At 39.6% G+C, this 14,551-nt stretch overlaps 1 protein-coding gene across 4 annotated transcripts in view; it reads left to right on the top strand.

The window, feature by feature from the left end:
- The window catches only part of stxbp5a (syntaxin binding protein 5a (tomosyn)), a 211,424-nt gene that overhangs the window by 35,082 nt on the left and 161,791 nt on the right, over positions 1-14,551 (top strand). For all 4 annotated transcript variants that reach the window (XM_059986357.1, XM_059986359.1, XM_059986360.1 and 1 more), the window contains exon 5: positions 12,691-12,825. In XM_059986357.1, the coding sequence (XP_059842340.1) occupies positions 12,691-12,825 (135 nt within the window). The remainder of the gene's footprint in view (positions 1-12,690; positions 12,826-14,551) is intronic.

Raw genomic sequence — 14,551 nt, 5'->3', positions numbered from 1 at the left:
TTTCACAATATGTTTTCAACGGAAGTGATGTGAGATAACATCTCTCCAGCAAATGAGTGCCTGTTGTATTGTCACATGCAAATCAACATTTTCAATCGGCAAAAGTAATGCCTTCAATAATAGATGCCTGTCATTCAGTCAAAGGTGTAATAGCTGCCAAGAAAATTGGTGTCATTCCTTTGTAAAACGATGTGGCATAGAATTACTAGTGTTGTACAAGGCACTGAATCCAAATTGAAAGAGTGAAGCATGCTGGTTTGCAATAAACGCTGTTTGACATTTGTGAATCTAAAGACATTAAACAGCGAGGGTTGGAATTCCTATGCTTTTTGTACCAACCTGTGGAACATCCTGCTCAAATTTAACTGTCCATAGAAATTCATCTCTAACTGTTTCATAATGTGCACCTGCATTCCAGAAACAAGATTATCCCAACCTTTGTTATTGGCTGCAGCAATAGACCCACACATTCAGAGGCCAAGCTCCAAGTGAAAGTACTATATGATCCATGTTCATTGAGATACCTTCGCTTAACATCTGCAAAACAGAGATCCTTTGTAATTAGCTGCTGCTGTACACTACCCTCTGACACAGAAGATTTACAACAATTCTGGAAAACCTAGATATTATCTTGTGTCTGGGAAATTACTTGCTACTAAAAGGCAGATATTGATGAAGAAATTCACCATCAATATCATAATATCATGTCTGGGCACGGGAGAAAGAACATTTCAAGATCAGGATGTTACATCTAGCATGGTCTGTTGAGGTGCAGTGATCTCTGCCCAAATGTATATTCTAAACAAGGGACTACCAACACCTAGGTAGTTCAAAAGTTTGCAGAGAAACCCCTAATTCTACAGAATTATCTAAATTAATCGACAAAATCAACAAACGTTGTCAGCTTCCTCCCTGGACTCATCTCCCCAGCATTAATACCCTAAATACATTAAGTTTGCTTGAATGCAGAGGCCATTTTGTTTGTATGCTAAATACCAGACTTCTTAAATAGGCACTCATTTCACAGCAAGAGATCGCTAAGTGCACAGAGGGAAAGATTCAAGGATATTCTCAATGTGTGCTTGGGAAAAATGTACTACCTCAATTGACTTTTGAGGGAATCCTTGGTCATTACTTTTCAGAATGGAGAAGGATCTGCCCATTTTCTAGGAGCAGAGTATAATTGATAGGAGTGCACGATTTCTCAAACTACCCATGTACCCGGCATTCCTGTGAAATCCCGGTGATAGAAACTACAGTTCCACATTGACCTTATCAGCCACTTCTTAACGATCAGATTTGAACTACCGATGAACTGACCAAACAGAAATAAAGCACTTCTTTCTCTCCTCTTCACCAACTGTGTTTTATATGGGACACTTTAGTATTTGGAAGAATGTGATAGTCCAGAAAGGATTTGGAGGAAATTTTAAATTGTTATTCAAGGAAGGACATTTTTAATTCGATGGAAAGACTGGGTTTTTTGAGGTTTGTAAAATTAAGAAACCACGATAGAATGAATAAGAAATTCCTATTTTTTAAAGTTCAAATTTTAAAGTAAATTTACTATCAAATTACATATTTGTCACCATTTCCAAACCTGAGATTCGTTTTCTTGTGGGCATAAAGACTGCACCCAAAAGGGCAGACAAACAACCAGTGTCCAAAAGACAGCAAGTAGTGCAAATATAAAAAGAAATAAATAATAATCATAAGTAAGCAATAAATATCAAGAACATGAGACGAAGAGTCCTTGAAAGAAAGTCCATAAGTTGTGGGAACAGTTTAGTGATGGGGTAAGTGAAGTTGAGTGAAGTTATACCCTCTGGTTCAAGAGCCTGATGGTTGAGGAGTAATAATTGTTCCTGAACCTAGTGATGATTCAATGGCTCTGAGACATAGGACTGAAGAATTCAGGTTTGAGGACTTTTAAGTAGTGGGAGCATGTTGTTTATTACCTAATAGTTGAAGCAGAAATCCTGCACATTTTTAAGATACTGTGAGGGCCCGGACTGAGAGCCAGGAACTAGATTTATCTAAATTAGAACTTTCCTGCTGGGCTTGAGCCAGACAGGACCCAATTATGGATTTGATTCAGTCTTAAAAACAATAGTCTGAAGACTCATTATAAGTCTAGATTGATTATGATTGGTGGGCTGTTTTCAGGTCAGTTTTAATTTTAGACCTTAATAGACCTCCAATCAAAGTGTCTCCAAATCAGTTGCCAGTGGGTGGTGAATGCCCAGAATGAGCTGCGATCGGATTTGTGGGAGACAGGTACAATTGCAACATTTACATGGCTTTTTGGGAGGTAGTTGGCTAAGAGGGATATAGAAGGATATGGGCCTTGTGTAGGGAAATGAGATCAGTGTTGGTAGATGTCGTAGGTGACTTGGATGAGGTAGGTTGAAAGGGCCTGGTACTATGCTTCTGTGCTATGTAGCTTTCAGATTATATTCAAGCTGCTTCCTATTTGAAGGCCTCGTTATCAAGGCTAATCACTATTACCTACTTTCTGAAATTGAGCTCCGTATTCTATTAGTGGACAGAGTTTTGATGTGGTTTGCAGTGCTGTGTTCCTGAGCATTAATAAGCAGGATATTGGGAAATAAGTTCTGCCTGATAGCACTACCTTCCATCAATTTGCTAATTAATGGATAATGTTTTCCAACACCAGTCTGGCCTTTTTTTGGTATCAGGATCTAGCTGGGCAATTTTACACATTGGAAGTTTTAACTTTACACATGCTTGATTAAGGCACAACTAGTTGTGGAATGTCAGCCTTTGGCACAAGAGTCAGAATTTTTTTGGTCCTCCAGCTGGGCTGTCTGCCAAATACATTTTAATCATTAACTCTACCACTTCAGTTTCATTATTCCTCTGTGCTCTAGTAGGTTATTTGGTTAAGTTTAGAAACCATCCATTTTCTTTCCTGTAAGCAGGAATATTGTTACCAGCGCTTGCTTCATTTCAGACAAGTCTTTTCCTTCACCACTTTATCAAAAGTTTGATGTTTGACTTCTGTCTGTGGCTCTCAAGCTTAAAATAATACACATGTTTATACGCATACAGTCCAAGCCCATTTTTAGACCGCTTTGTTTTTATCCCTTGTTTCCAAGCATTTTGGTTCCCACAAAATGAAACCAGCATTGTGCTTATTATGTTCACTATGTAGATTTTAGCCGCTGCTCTGTTAAAAGACCAAAGGAGTTACGTTTATTTGCAGAAATATAGGATATAGATTTTATGTTTTTAGAAATGTATGGCCTCAAGTGCTCTACACTTTCTTTGTGTATGGTGGTAAACAATGTCTCTTTAATCTGCTACCTTAAGTGATTTTTACTCCTACACAAAAATTTTTACACATTTTTCTGTTGCCTGAGCAATGAGAACAATGTTAATCCCACTCCCACTTTTCTCTTAACACCACAATTTTTTTCTTGTTTCCTTCCGTCTTTCTTTTTGTTCCTTTTTTGAAAATTAATAAACTTATCAACCCTTTCAGGCAGCCACTTACAATCAAAACTTGTATTTGAAACAAAATCTCACTGCATGTTCTGCCATTTGTTTTAAATCTACATTCACGAGCCATTGATCACCACTGTACCCTCTGCCTTCACCCCAAAACACTGGAGTACCATTTACATCTTGTCCAATATCTTGTGTATTTTAAATACATTTTGTCACATGAAGAGCAATACCAACTACTGGAGTCTATTTAAATAAAAAAATCCTTTATACACGATTGTCATGTCCTGTCTGAATTGCTATGTAGAATTCAATCTGATACTCATTAGTATCACTGCCACTTTTCTCTCTTAAAATTTTAATCTACACTCCTTTCTTATTACTAGTATTCACAAAGCATTCTTTTATTGAAAACACCAGCAAAATACCTGTGAACTTAGAAGTTAATTGCAAAGTAATCTTAAGGAAAAAATGTTGAAAGTAAATCCAGTTCTTTGCAATACCCAACAGCATTGCATTTTCTCAGCATGAAGGCAAAATTGTTCTTTTAAAATTTTATTTTTTTTCCACGAGCTTGTGTAATTGTATGGTGTCACTAAATACAGTTATGTCCTACCTACTTTTTGTTCCTGTATTTGCTGAACAGTTGTGAAAGGAGTCACTGAAAACTATGTGTGAAGTAACAGCAATTGGGGAGTAAAATTCTAAGATTGGCTTGCCTAAAATCTAATAACCTCGAAAGTTTTATGCTGTTCAAAAAATGAAGGAAATAACTTTTAAATAAATTATTTATATAACTTAGAAACTGCTTCAATCTTTCCTTTCACTTAGTTTGAAATTAACTTTCAGTGAATATGTACTTGGTAGCTTTGCATGCTTACTTTTCCTTGGCACCTACCATGCCAGCATTGATCTTTCTATCCCAGGGCTATATTGGAGGCTCACGACTCTTTTCACATTTTGCACCTTATCCTTCCAGAGGTGAGGGTCAGCATTTCCACTGTTGGTTTCAAGTTTATTGCTCTCAGCTGTCTGAACAACTGTAGCTTCCAGTGCAGCTTTTCTAAGTCTGTCAGTGACTCCTTTCATTGTGGCTTACTGCTTGCCTTTCTTGTCCATCTCAAGTCAAGTCAAGTCACTTTTTATTGTCATTTGGACCATAACTGCTGGTACATTACACAGTAAAAACGAGAACGGTTTTCAGGACCATGGCGCTACATGAAACAGTACAAAAACTACACTGAACTATGTAAAAACAACACAGGAAAAAACTATATACTAGACTACAGACCTACCCAGGACTGCATAAAGTGCAAAGAACAGCACAGGCATTACAATAAATAATAAACAAGACACAGGAGAGGGCAGTAAGTTGGTGTCAGTCCAGGCTGTGGGTATTGAGGAGTCTGATAGCTTGGAGGAAAAAGCTGTTACATAGTCTGGTCTTGAGAGCCTGAATGCTTCGGTGCCTTTTCCCAGATGGCAGAAGGGAGAAGAGTTTATATGAGGGGTGTGTGGGGTCCTTCATAGTGTTTGCTTTGCGGATGTAGCATGTAGTGTAAATGTCTGTAATGGCAGGAAGAGAGACCCCGTTGTTGATCTCAGCTGACCTCACTATCCGCTGCAAAGTCTTGCAATCCAAGATGGTGCAACTTCCAAACCAGGCAGTGATGCAGCTGCTCAGGATGCTCTCAATACAACCCCTTTAGAATGTGATGAGGATGGGGGGTGGGAGATGGACTTTCCTCAGCCTTCGCAGAAAGTAGAGATGCTGCTGGGCTTTCTTTGCTATGGAGCTGGTGTTGAGGGACCAGGTGAGATTCTCCATCAGGTGAACACCAAGGAATTTGGTGCCCTTAACAATCTCTACTGAGGAGCCGTCGATGTTTAGTGGGGAGTGGTTGCTCCATGACCTCCTGAAGTCAACAACCATCTCTTTGGTTTTGTTCACATTCAGAGACAAGTTGTTGGCTCTGCACCAGTTCATTAGCTGCTGCACCTCCACTCTGTAAACTGATTCATTCTTGCTGATGAGACCCACCACGGTCATGTCGTCGGCGAACTTGATGATGTGGTTCGAGCTGTGTGTTGCAGCACAGTCGTGGGTCAGCAGAGTGAACGGCAATGGACTTAAGCACACAGCCCTGGGGGGCCCCCATGTTAAGTGTGATGGTGTTGGAGATGCTGCCTCCGATCTGGACTGACTGAGGTCTCCCAGACAGGAAGTCTAGGATCCAGTTGCAGAGGGAGGTGTTCAGGCCCAGTAGGCTCAGCTTTCCAATCAGTTTCTGAGGGATGAACTGAAGTCTATGAACAACATTCAAACGTACATGTCTTTTTTGGCCAGGTGGAGGGTGATGGCAATGGCATCGTCTGTTGAACGGTTGGGATGGTATGCAAACTGCAGGGGTCCAGTGAAGGGGGCAGCAGGGTCTTGATGTGCCTCATGAGGATCCACTCAAAACATTTAATGATGATGGATGTGAGTGCAACGAGACAGTAATCATTGAGGCAGGACGTTGAAGACCTCTTTGGCACGGGGACGATGGTGGTGGCCTTGAAGCACGTTGGAATGGTGGCACTGCTCAGGGAGATGTTGAAGATGTCAGTGAGGATCTAGCTGGATAGCTGGTCTGCACATCCTTGAAGCACTCTACCAGGAATATTGTCTGGTCCAGCAGCCTTCCGTGGGTTGACCCTGAACAGGGTCCTTCTCACATTGGCCACGGTGAGACAGCACCTGGTCATTTGGAGGAGGGGTGGACTTCCTCGCCGCCACATAATTTTCCACCTCAAAACAAGTGTAGAAGTTATTCAGCGCATCTGGGAGGCAGGTATCACCCACAGTCAGGTGATGTTGTCCTGTAGTTGGTGATGTCCTGAATGTCCTTCCACATGTACCGCGTCATGCATCTCTCGCCTGCGGAAATGTTAAAGGCATAAATAAAAGAGTGCAGATTAAAGAAAGTAGTTAAGAAAGATAAACAGAATATAACCTTTTTGCTGGAGGAATTGAATGTGAAAGTGGGGACGTCAGGCTTCATTATGTTGCGTTATGGACATACAGTCAATCTCCATATACTGTCTTATGTTTTTTTTTATTATTATTATGTTCCTTAGCTTTTGTTTTCTTTGTGATGCATCAGATCCAGAGAAACAACTACGGTGGCATGCAAAAGTTTCGGTACCCCTGGTCAAAATTTCTATTACTGTGAATAGCTAAGCAAATAAAAAATGACCTGATTTCCAAAAAGTTAAAGATGATACATTTCTTTAATATTTTAAGCAAGATTACTTCTTTATTTCCATCTTCTACAGTTTCAAAATAACAAAAAAGGAAAAGGGCCCGAAGCAAAAGTTTGGGCACCCTGCATGGTCAGTACTTAGTAACACGCCCTTTGGCAAATATCACAACTTGTAAACGATTTCTGTAGCCAGCTAAGAGTCTTTCAATTCTTGTTTGGGGGATTTTCGCCCATTCTTCCTTGCAGAAGGTTTGTAGTTCTGTGAGATTCTTGGGCCATCTTGCATGCACTGCTGTTTTGAGGCTTATCCACAGATTTTTGATTATGTTTAGGTCGGGGGACTGTGAGGGCCATGGCAAAACCTTCAGCTTGCATCTCTTGAGGAAGTCCATTGTAGATTTTGAGGTGTGTTTAGGATCATTATCCTATTGTAGAAGCCATCCTCTTTTCATCTTCAACTTTTTTACAGATGGTGTGATGTTTGCTTCCAGGATTTGCTAGTGTTTAATTGAATTCATTCTTCCCTCTACCAGTGAAATGTTCCCTGTGCCACTGGCTGCAACACAAGCCTAAAGCATGATCGACCCACCCCTATGCTTAACAGTTGGAGGGGTGGTCTTTTCATGAAATTCTGCACCCTTCTTTCTCCAAACATACCTTTGCTTATTGCGGCCAGAAAGTTATATTTTAACTTCCATCAGTCCACAGGACTTGTTTCCAAAATGCATCAGGCTTGTTTAAATGTTCCTTTGCAAACTTCTGACACTGGATTTTGTGGTGAGGACACAGGAAAGGTTTTCTTCTGATGACTCTTCCATGAAGGTCATATTTGTGTAGGTGTTGCTGCACAGTAGCACAGTGCACCATCACTCCAGAGTCTGCTAAACCTTCCTGAAGGTCTTTTGCAATCAAAGGGGAGTTTTGATTTGCCTTTCTAGCAATCCTACGAACAGTTCACTCGGAAAGTTTTCTTGATCTTTTAGACCTCAACTTGATCTCCACTGTTCCTGTTAACTGCCATTTCTTAATTACATTATGAACTGAGGAAACAGCAACCTGAAAACGTTTTGCTATCTTCTTATAGCCTTCTCCTGCTTTGTGGGCATCATTTATTTTAATTTTCAGAGTGCCAGACAGCTGTTTACAGGAGCCCATGGCTGCTGATTGTTGGGGCAAGGTTTAAGAAGTCAGGGTATTTATAAAGTTTTGAAATTTGCATCACCTAGCCTTTCCTAACGATGACTGTGAACAAGCCATAGCCCCAACAAGCTAATTAAGGTCTGAAATCTTGGTAAAAGTTATCTGAGAGCTCAAATCTCTTGGGGTGCCCAAACTTTTGTATGGTACTCCTTTCCCTTTTTTCAATCTAAAATTATACAAAGCAAAAATAATACACTGCCAGTTGAAGTGGTGAATGCAGGCTCACTTTTAACATTTAAGAAAAACTTGGACTGGTACATGAATGAGAGGGGTATGGAGGGATATGGTCCAAGTGCATGTCAGTGGGACTAGGCAGAAAAATTGGTTCAGCACAGCCAAGAAGGGCCAGAAGGCCTGTTTCTGTGCTGTAATGTTCTGTGGTTCTAATCTTGCTTAAAATGTTGAAAAGAATGTTTCATCTTTAACTTTATGACTTTTGGAGATCAGTTCATCTTCTACTCACTTAACTATCTACAGTAACAACTTTTGACCAGGGGTGCCCAAACTTTTGCATGCCACTGTATTTTGTTCTCCTTTACATTTGTGTACTTTTCATGAAAAATTAAACAATCTTTAATATAGGGCAATGGTGACACATCATCAAGAGTAATGGTGTTTGTTATTGGTTTTATTTTGGGAAGGAAGTTAATGAATTGCAAGCAGTTCAGAGATCATTTACTCCTGGAATAGGTGGATTATCTTATGAGAAAAAGTTAACCTGTCTAGGCTTGTTCTAGGTGATGTTTAGGTGATTGAAATATGATTGTGAGGGTTCTTAACAGGGTGGATGTTTTCTTCTGTGGAAGAATTTAAAATTGACAATGGACAATAGACAATAGGTGCAGGAGTAGGCCATTCAGTCCTTCGAGCCAGCACCACCACTCAATGTGATCATGGCTGATCATCCACGATCAGTACCCTGTTCCTGCCTTCTCCCCATATCCCTTGACTCTGCCATCTTTAACAGCTCTAGCTAACTCTTTCTTGAAAGCATCCAGAGAATTGGCCTCCACTGCCTTCTGAGGCAGAGCATTCCATAGATCCACAACTCTCTGGGTGAAAAAGTTTTTCCTGAACTCTGTTCCAAATGGCCTACCTCTTATTCTTAAACTGTGGCCTCTTGTTCTGGACACCCCCAACATCAGGAACATGTTTCCTGCCTTTAGTGTGTCCAATCCCTTAATAATCTTATATGTTTCAATCAGATCCCCTCTCACCCTTCTAAATTCCAGTGTATACATGTCCAGTCACTCCAATCTTTCAACATTTGACAGTTCTGCCATCCCAGGAATTAACCTTGTGAACCTAATTGGAGCCACTGTTCAAAAATAAGTAGACACCTACTTAGGAGAAAGATAGGACAATATTTTTTGTAGGTTATATGACTTTGAGACTCTTGTTTCTACCATTCTATGAGAAGAATATAAATTTTAAATATCTTCTAAAAAGTGGGAAAAGAGTTTTGATAAACAATGGCATGAAGGCTTACTGAAGATGGATGGGAGTGTGAAGTTGATCTCATTAAATGGCAGAGCACACTCAAGAAGCCAAGTGGCCTACTCCTTATCTGTATATTTGAATGAATGAATTATCATTCACTGGTTAACACTCTTGAAAGTTTCATTTCAATTTCTTCATATTGCACTGCAGCTAGAGTATTCCAGCACAACAGATAAAAAGAATATGACGATTATGAGAGCCAGAGGTATCATCAGTCATGTTTGAAATAGTTGGAGTTCGGTGCTTCACCATTAATATAAACAGAGGCATCAGTCCTTTCTGACCAGTGCAAATGACTTTTTTTGTAGCAGCTTAAAATTGCCCCAAAACTTGTGTCCCCCTTAATGCACTCAACATTCTTATGAAAGTTTCCATGATATGGCCCACAGCTTGAAACAGGTGCAATCACTCAGTAATACTGTGTCTGATATTTCTGCTGTGTGATTTTACGTTTATTTGAATAGCAGATTTCTTCAAAAAGAACTCAACTTGCACTGCATTTCACTAACTAGAGGATAGAAAAGTTTTTTTTTTAAACGAGCCAATATTATTACTATGAATCCACCCGTTCACCTCATGGGAAATGCAACTCAAATATATCAAATGAGTGTCAAGTTGTATAGCCTTTTGAATATTAGACTTCCCTGATGCTGTACTAAAAAGGCAGGATTAATGTTTGTGTTATTAATATATGTATGTGTGTTTTTGGATATCTCAATGTGAAACATTACCAATGAATTTCCTATGTAGAATTATAGCGAGGAGACCTGATTTAATGCAAGCATTCATTTTCCATTGAGGTTGGGTGAGACAAAATCTAGAGGGTTAAGGGTGAAAGGTGAAATATTTAAGAGGAATCTGAAGGCAAACTTTATTCAAAGAGTGGTGCGAGTGTGGAATGAGCTGCGAGCAGAAGTGGTGGATATGGGTTCGATTAAGAGAAGTTTAGGGAAGTACATGGACAGGAGTAGTGTGGAAGCCTGTGGTCCAGGTCTAAGTCGCTAGGACTAGGCAGACCAGCAGTTCGGCACGGAGTAAATGAGCTGAAAGATCTGTTTCTCTGCTGAAGTGTTCGATGACTGACTGTAGAAGGCCTGAAATATAGAGAGAGGTTGGCCAGGATTGGTCAACCTCTTGAAACATAGGAGAATGACGGGAAACCTAACAGAAGTTTTAAAGAGGACTAGAGGCATGGATGTGAACAAGGCAAAACTAGAGGGGGGAGAGGCATAGATGGAGGGTGAGAGGTGAAAGATTTAGAAGGGACTCAAGCAACTTTTTTCATGCACAGCGTGATTATGTGAAATGAGCTACTAGAGGAAGTGGTTAAGTTGGTTACAGTAGTATCATTTAAGAAGCACTTGGGTAGTCATATGGAGAGATGGGTCTTGGAGAAATACAGGCCAGACAGAAATTGGGACAAGCTAGGTGAGCACCATTGTCAGCATGGACAATTTGGGTTGAAGGTCCTGTATCTGTGCTGTAAAAGTAGTCCCTGAGTTATGAACATCCGACTTATGGACAAACTCATACTTATGAACCGAGGAAGGAGAACGGTGTCCACCATTTAAAGTCAGATCGCGACGCCGTCCGCCATTTTAAGTCTTTGCCTTGACTTTGCGTTGAGTGTTTAACTTTGTATTTGGCTTAAGTTTTTCTTAGTAAGATTTGCCTTGACCCCCTTCCCGCCCCCCCCCCCCCCCCCCGTTCCAGTCAGCTGGTGGCGCAGTGAGATTAGTGCCAAGCTCAAGAATGGAGGTTCGATCCAGTGACAGACTGCTGCTGTGCTGGGTTGATGTCGATCCAGTAACTCCCTATCTGTGCCAGGTTGACGTTGAGCTCGCAATTCGACCTTGTAAAAAAAACACTGCCACCTCCAGTTTAAATTCCATGCGGAATATTGTGGAGGATCAAATACCCAAACCCAGCACAGCCCCCACTTGTCCCATTTAGCCTGTCTCAGTGCGGTGGTCCTTAGGACCTGGCGGACCTTGGGAGCCGGCGGAGCTCGGGACCCACCGCCCGCTGAGTTTCTGTTCCATTGACAGGAAGCGATCGCGATTGAAAATAAAGTGGAAATGATAAAGCGTGTGGAAAGAGGTGAAACACCATCAGTCATTGGAAAAACGTTAGGCTACAGTCGGTCACCGATCGGAACAATGTTAAAGGATAACAGATAAAATGAGAATAATGGAGCATGTGAAACGCCCTGCCCCAATAAAAGCTACAATTATTACTAAGCAACACAGTGGTGTAATTGTTGGAATACATCCATTTCTTAAGTGTTTTATATGCATAGAGAGGTAAAATATATACTATGTACTAAGACAAATGTTTGACTAACGCTAAATAATAGCGAATGTACTTGTTCCGACTTCCGTACAAATACGACTTAAAGACAGACTCAGGAATGGAACTCGTACGTAACCCGGGGACTGCCTGTATTGTTCTGTGATTCCATGACCTTTATGCTGTTCTAACATGGCAAATACGCCTGCCATTTTTTTTAGATGTTTTAGGAAGAATAATTGGCTTATGTATAACAGCTGATTGGCTAGCCAAGTATCAAAGATGCCTCAATAAACTGTTGCTCTGGATTCAGTTTGCTTCTGACTACTGAAATCTATCGTGATTTCTCTATCTGAAGACTATTTTCTTAATATTATTCTCCAAAATTATTATGATGGTGTTGTATTTTGAGACATGTACACTGAATGCTTGCAGTGACACAAGGTCATGGTTGTGATAAAGACCATAAAGAAACTGAAATTTGCTGATGGTTATGCCCTATGCCGCAAAGACTCTTCTTATAGTACTGAGTAAAATGGTCAGAAAATATACTGTACACTCTTAATGGCTGGGATTTTGGCCCTACGTAATTTTACTCTACAGAGGATTTAATCAAATTGTAATACACCACTAACTATATAAAATATGCAGTTTATGGCTATTGACTTTACTCTTAATGTCTTATGGAAATAATCTCTATAGTTAGTTTGAGTTATTAATACCAGCTGTTTAGCAGGTTAGCTTCTTAAAGCAGTACTTTTCAAGATCACTCAACATGTTATTTAAATGTTCATGATTATTCATGTAATTTACACTTTCAAATTGTGGAGCATTATTCCTCCACTGCAACTACCAGAATAACAACCCTAAAAAAAGTTGTGTTTCTATTTAGAATGTTTTCAGGCATTGGTGTATATCAATTGCTATGTGTATAAATATTACACAATATTTCAATGAGATTTTCATTCAATGTTCCTCTTCTCTACAGGATAACATTTTGCCATCTGCCCTTCCAGAGTAAATGGTTATACGTCGGCACAGAAAGAGGGAATGTACATATCGTTAATGTGGAGTCCTTCACACTCTCAGGCTATGTCATTATGTGGAATAAAGCCATTGAATTGTAAGTGTTTCATTCTTAACATATTTCCAAGCAGGAAATGTTGTATATCTTGAGCAAGGCATGTGTGTCTTTATCTTTGTCTGCAACTTGAAGTTCCATTTATGCTCACAGCCCCAGTCCAGATAATTTAGCTTGCTGTATCAATCATGAAATATTTTGTCAGTTAGTTTTCCTTATCACATTTGAAATTTGAAAGCCTGTTTTAGTTCAAGCAATAGTGAATTTCTTTCATATGCAAGCCTCTGAGTATAAGATAGAAAAGATGCCTCATCCAAAATATTTGAAGCAAGGCAGTCTACTGTAAGGGGGGGGGGTATGGGTAGAGCCCCCTGTCATGTGAAATTATTATTTCATTTAGATGTCATGTTTCGATTTCTTTCTTCTAGTTAGCTGCACTTCAAAAATCTTCAGGAGGTTATTTCAGGAAGGTCAAGGAGGTCTTTACACACCCTAATTAAGCTATGGAGGGAGGCAAAAGTGTGTAGTGAATTAGCACATACATGAATAGTCAGGGACTGTATTTCCAGCTATGTTTTATTTTACCACTACAAGTGGATTTGTTAATTTAATATCTTCAAGAAGAAGTAGTGATACTTATCACAGGAAAGTGTTCTGTTTGTAAGGCTGTTCACATAACTGCTTAAGTCATAGGATCAAAAATGGACAATTCCAACCCTTCCATTCCTGTTCAGTTGTTTAATTCATCTGATCTGATTTCAACTATCTTTAACTTTTCATCTCTATTTCCCTTCCCTCAAAGCAACTTTGAGAAGTTAGGGTTCTGGCTGCAAGATGGAAATAAATTTAAAACCAGCTTCGCTGGATATTATACAGCTTGTTTAGTCATGTTAACTGTGAATTGATTCAATAAATGTATATTACAGGTCATTCACTTTCCTGTGTTCACTTTCGAGCGCATTTTGGCTGCTTCTTTGTCATTGACTTAAATTTTTCTTTATCCTCATTAATTTTCTAACTTTCATGTCCTTATTTTCTTCTTTTTCTTAATCTCTATTGCTTTTGTTGCCCATTCCTCTATAGACAGGAGTCACTTCTACTCTTAAGTCCAGGCTCTCACTATGCCTGTATATAGTTTCCCAATCAATAGGCCAAAACATTGTGAGCTTTCACAATTAAATTGCTGTCTTATCATTGAATATTCTTTTTTGCTTTTCCTGCCAAAAAAGAATAATTTCAAATTTCCCACATAACTTTTTCTGCATTCCCGTGCAAATAAATTTCATCAGAGGTCTTTTCCTAATTACAGAAGTCTGTGTTACCTTGTTACAGTGTCTTTTATTTACACCATTGCCCTCAGCATAAAATGTAACGCCTCTTGTTGAATCTGCCATTAACCTTCCTTCAGATGAGAGTTGCCTCACCTTTTCTAATCATTACATTTGACCATGATTCCATTCTAATAACTCTGAACCCTCCACAGCTGTAACATTTGCACTGATATGGTGCACAGACATTGATTCAATACATCAGGTGAGATTTAATTGATATCTTAGTAAGGTTTAATATATCTTGTTATATTTTACTTTGTGCAGTTGGTATCATTGGTTATTTACTGCAACATATGGAAATAAGAGGCTCAAGTTTAGACCTTGCACAGATGATGCACTTCCGTATCTATCAATTTAGATTTATTTTGATAAAGGTTATGGTAACTGACACGGGGCTAGAGGTCTGAATGGCCAGCTCCTATATGCAGGTAATGTGA

The sequence above is a fragment of the Hypanus sabinus genome, chromosome 12 (assembly GCF_030144855.1).
Source record: "Hypanus sabinus isolate sHypSab1 chromosome 12, sHypSab1.hap1, whole genome shotgun sequence".
Taxonomy (NCBI): domain Eukaryota; kingdom Metazoa; phylum Chordata; class Chondrichthyes; order Myliobatiformes; family Dasyatidae; genus Hypanus; species Hypanus sabinus.
The sequence above is the reverse complement of the archived record's forward strand: the minus strand, read 5'-3'. Positions and strand labels throughout refer to the sequence as shown.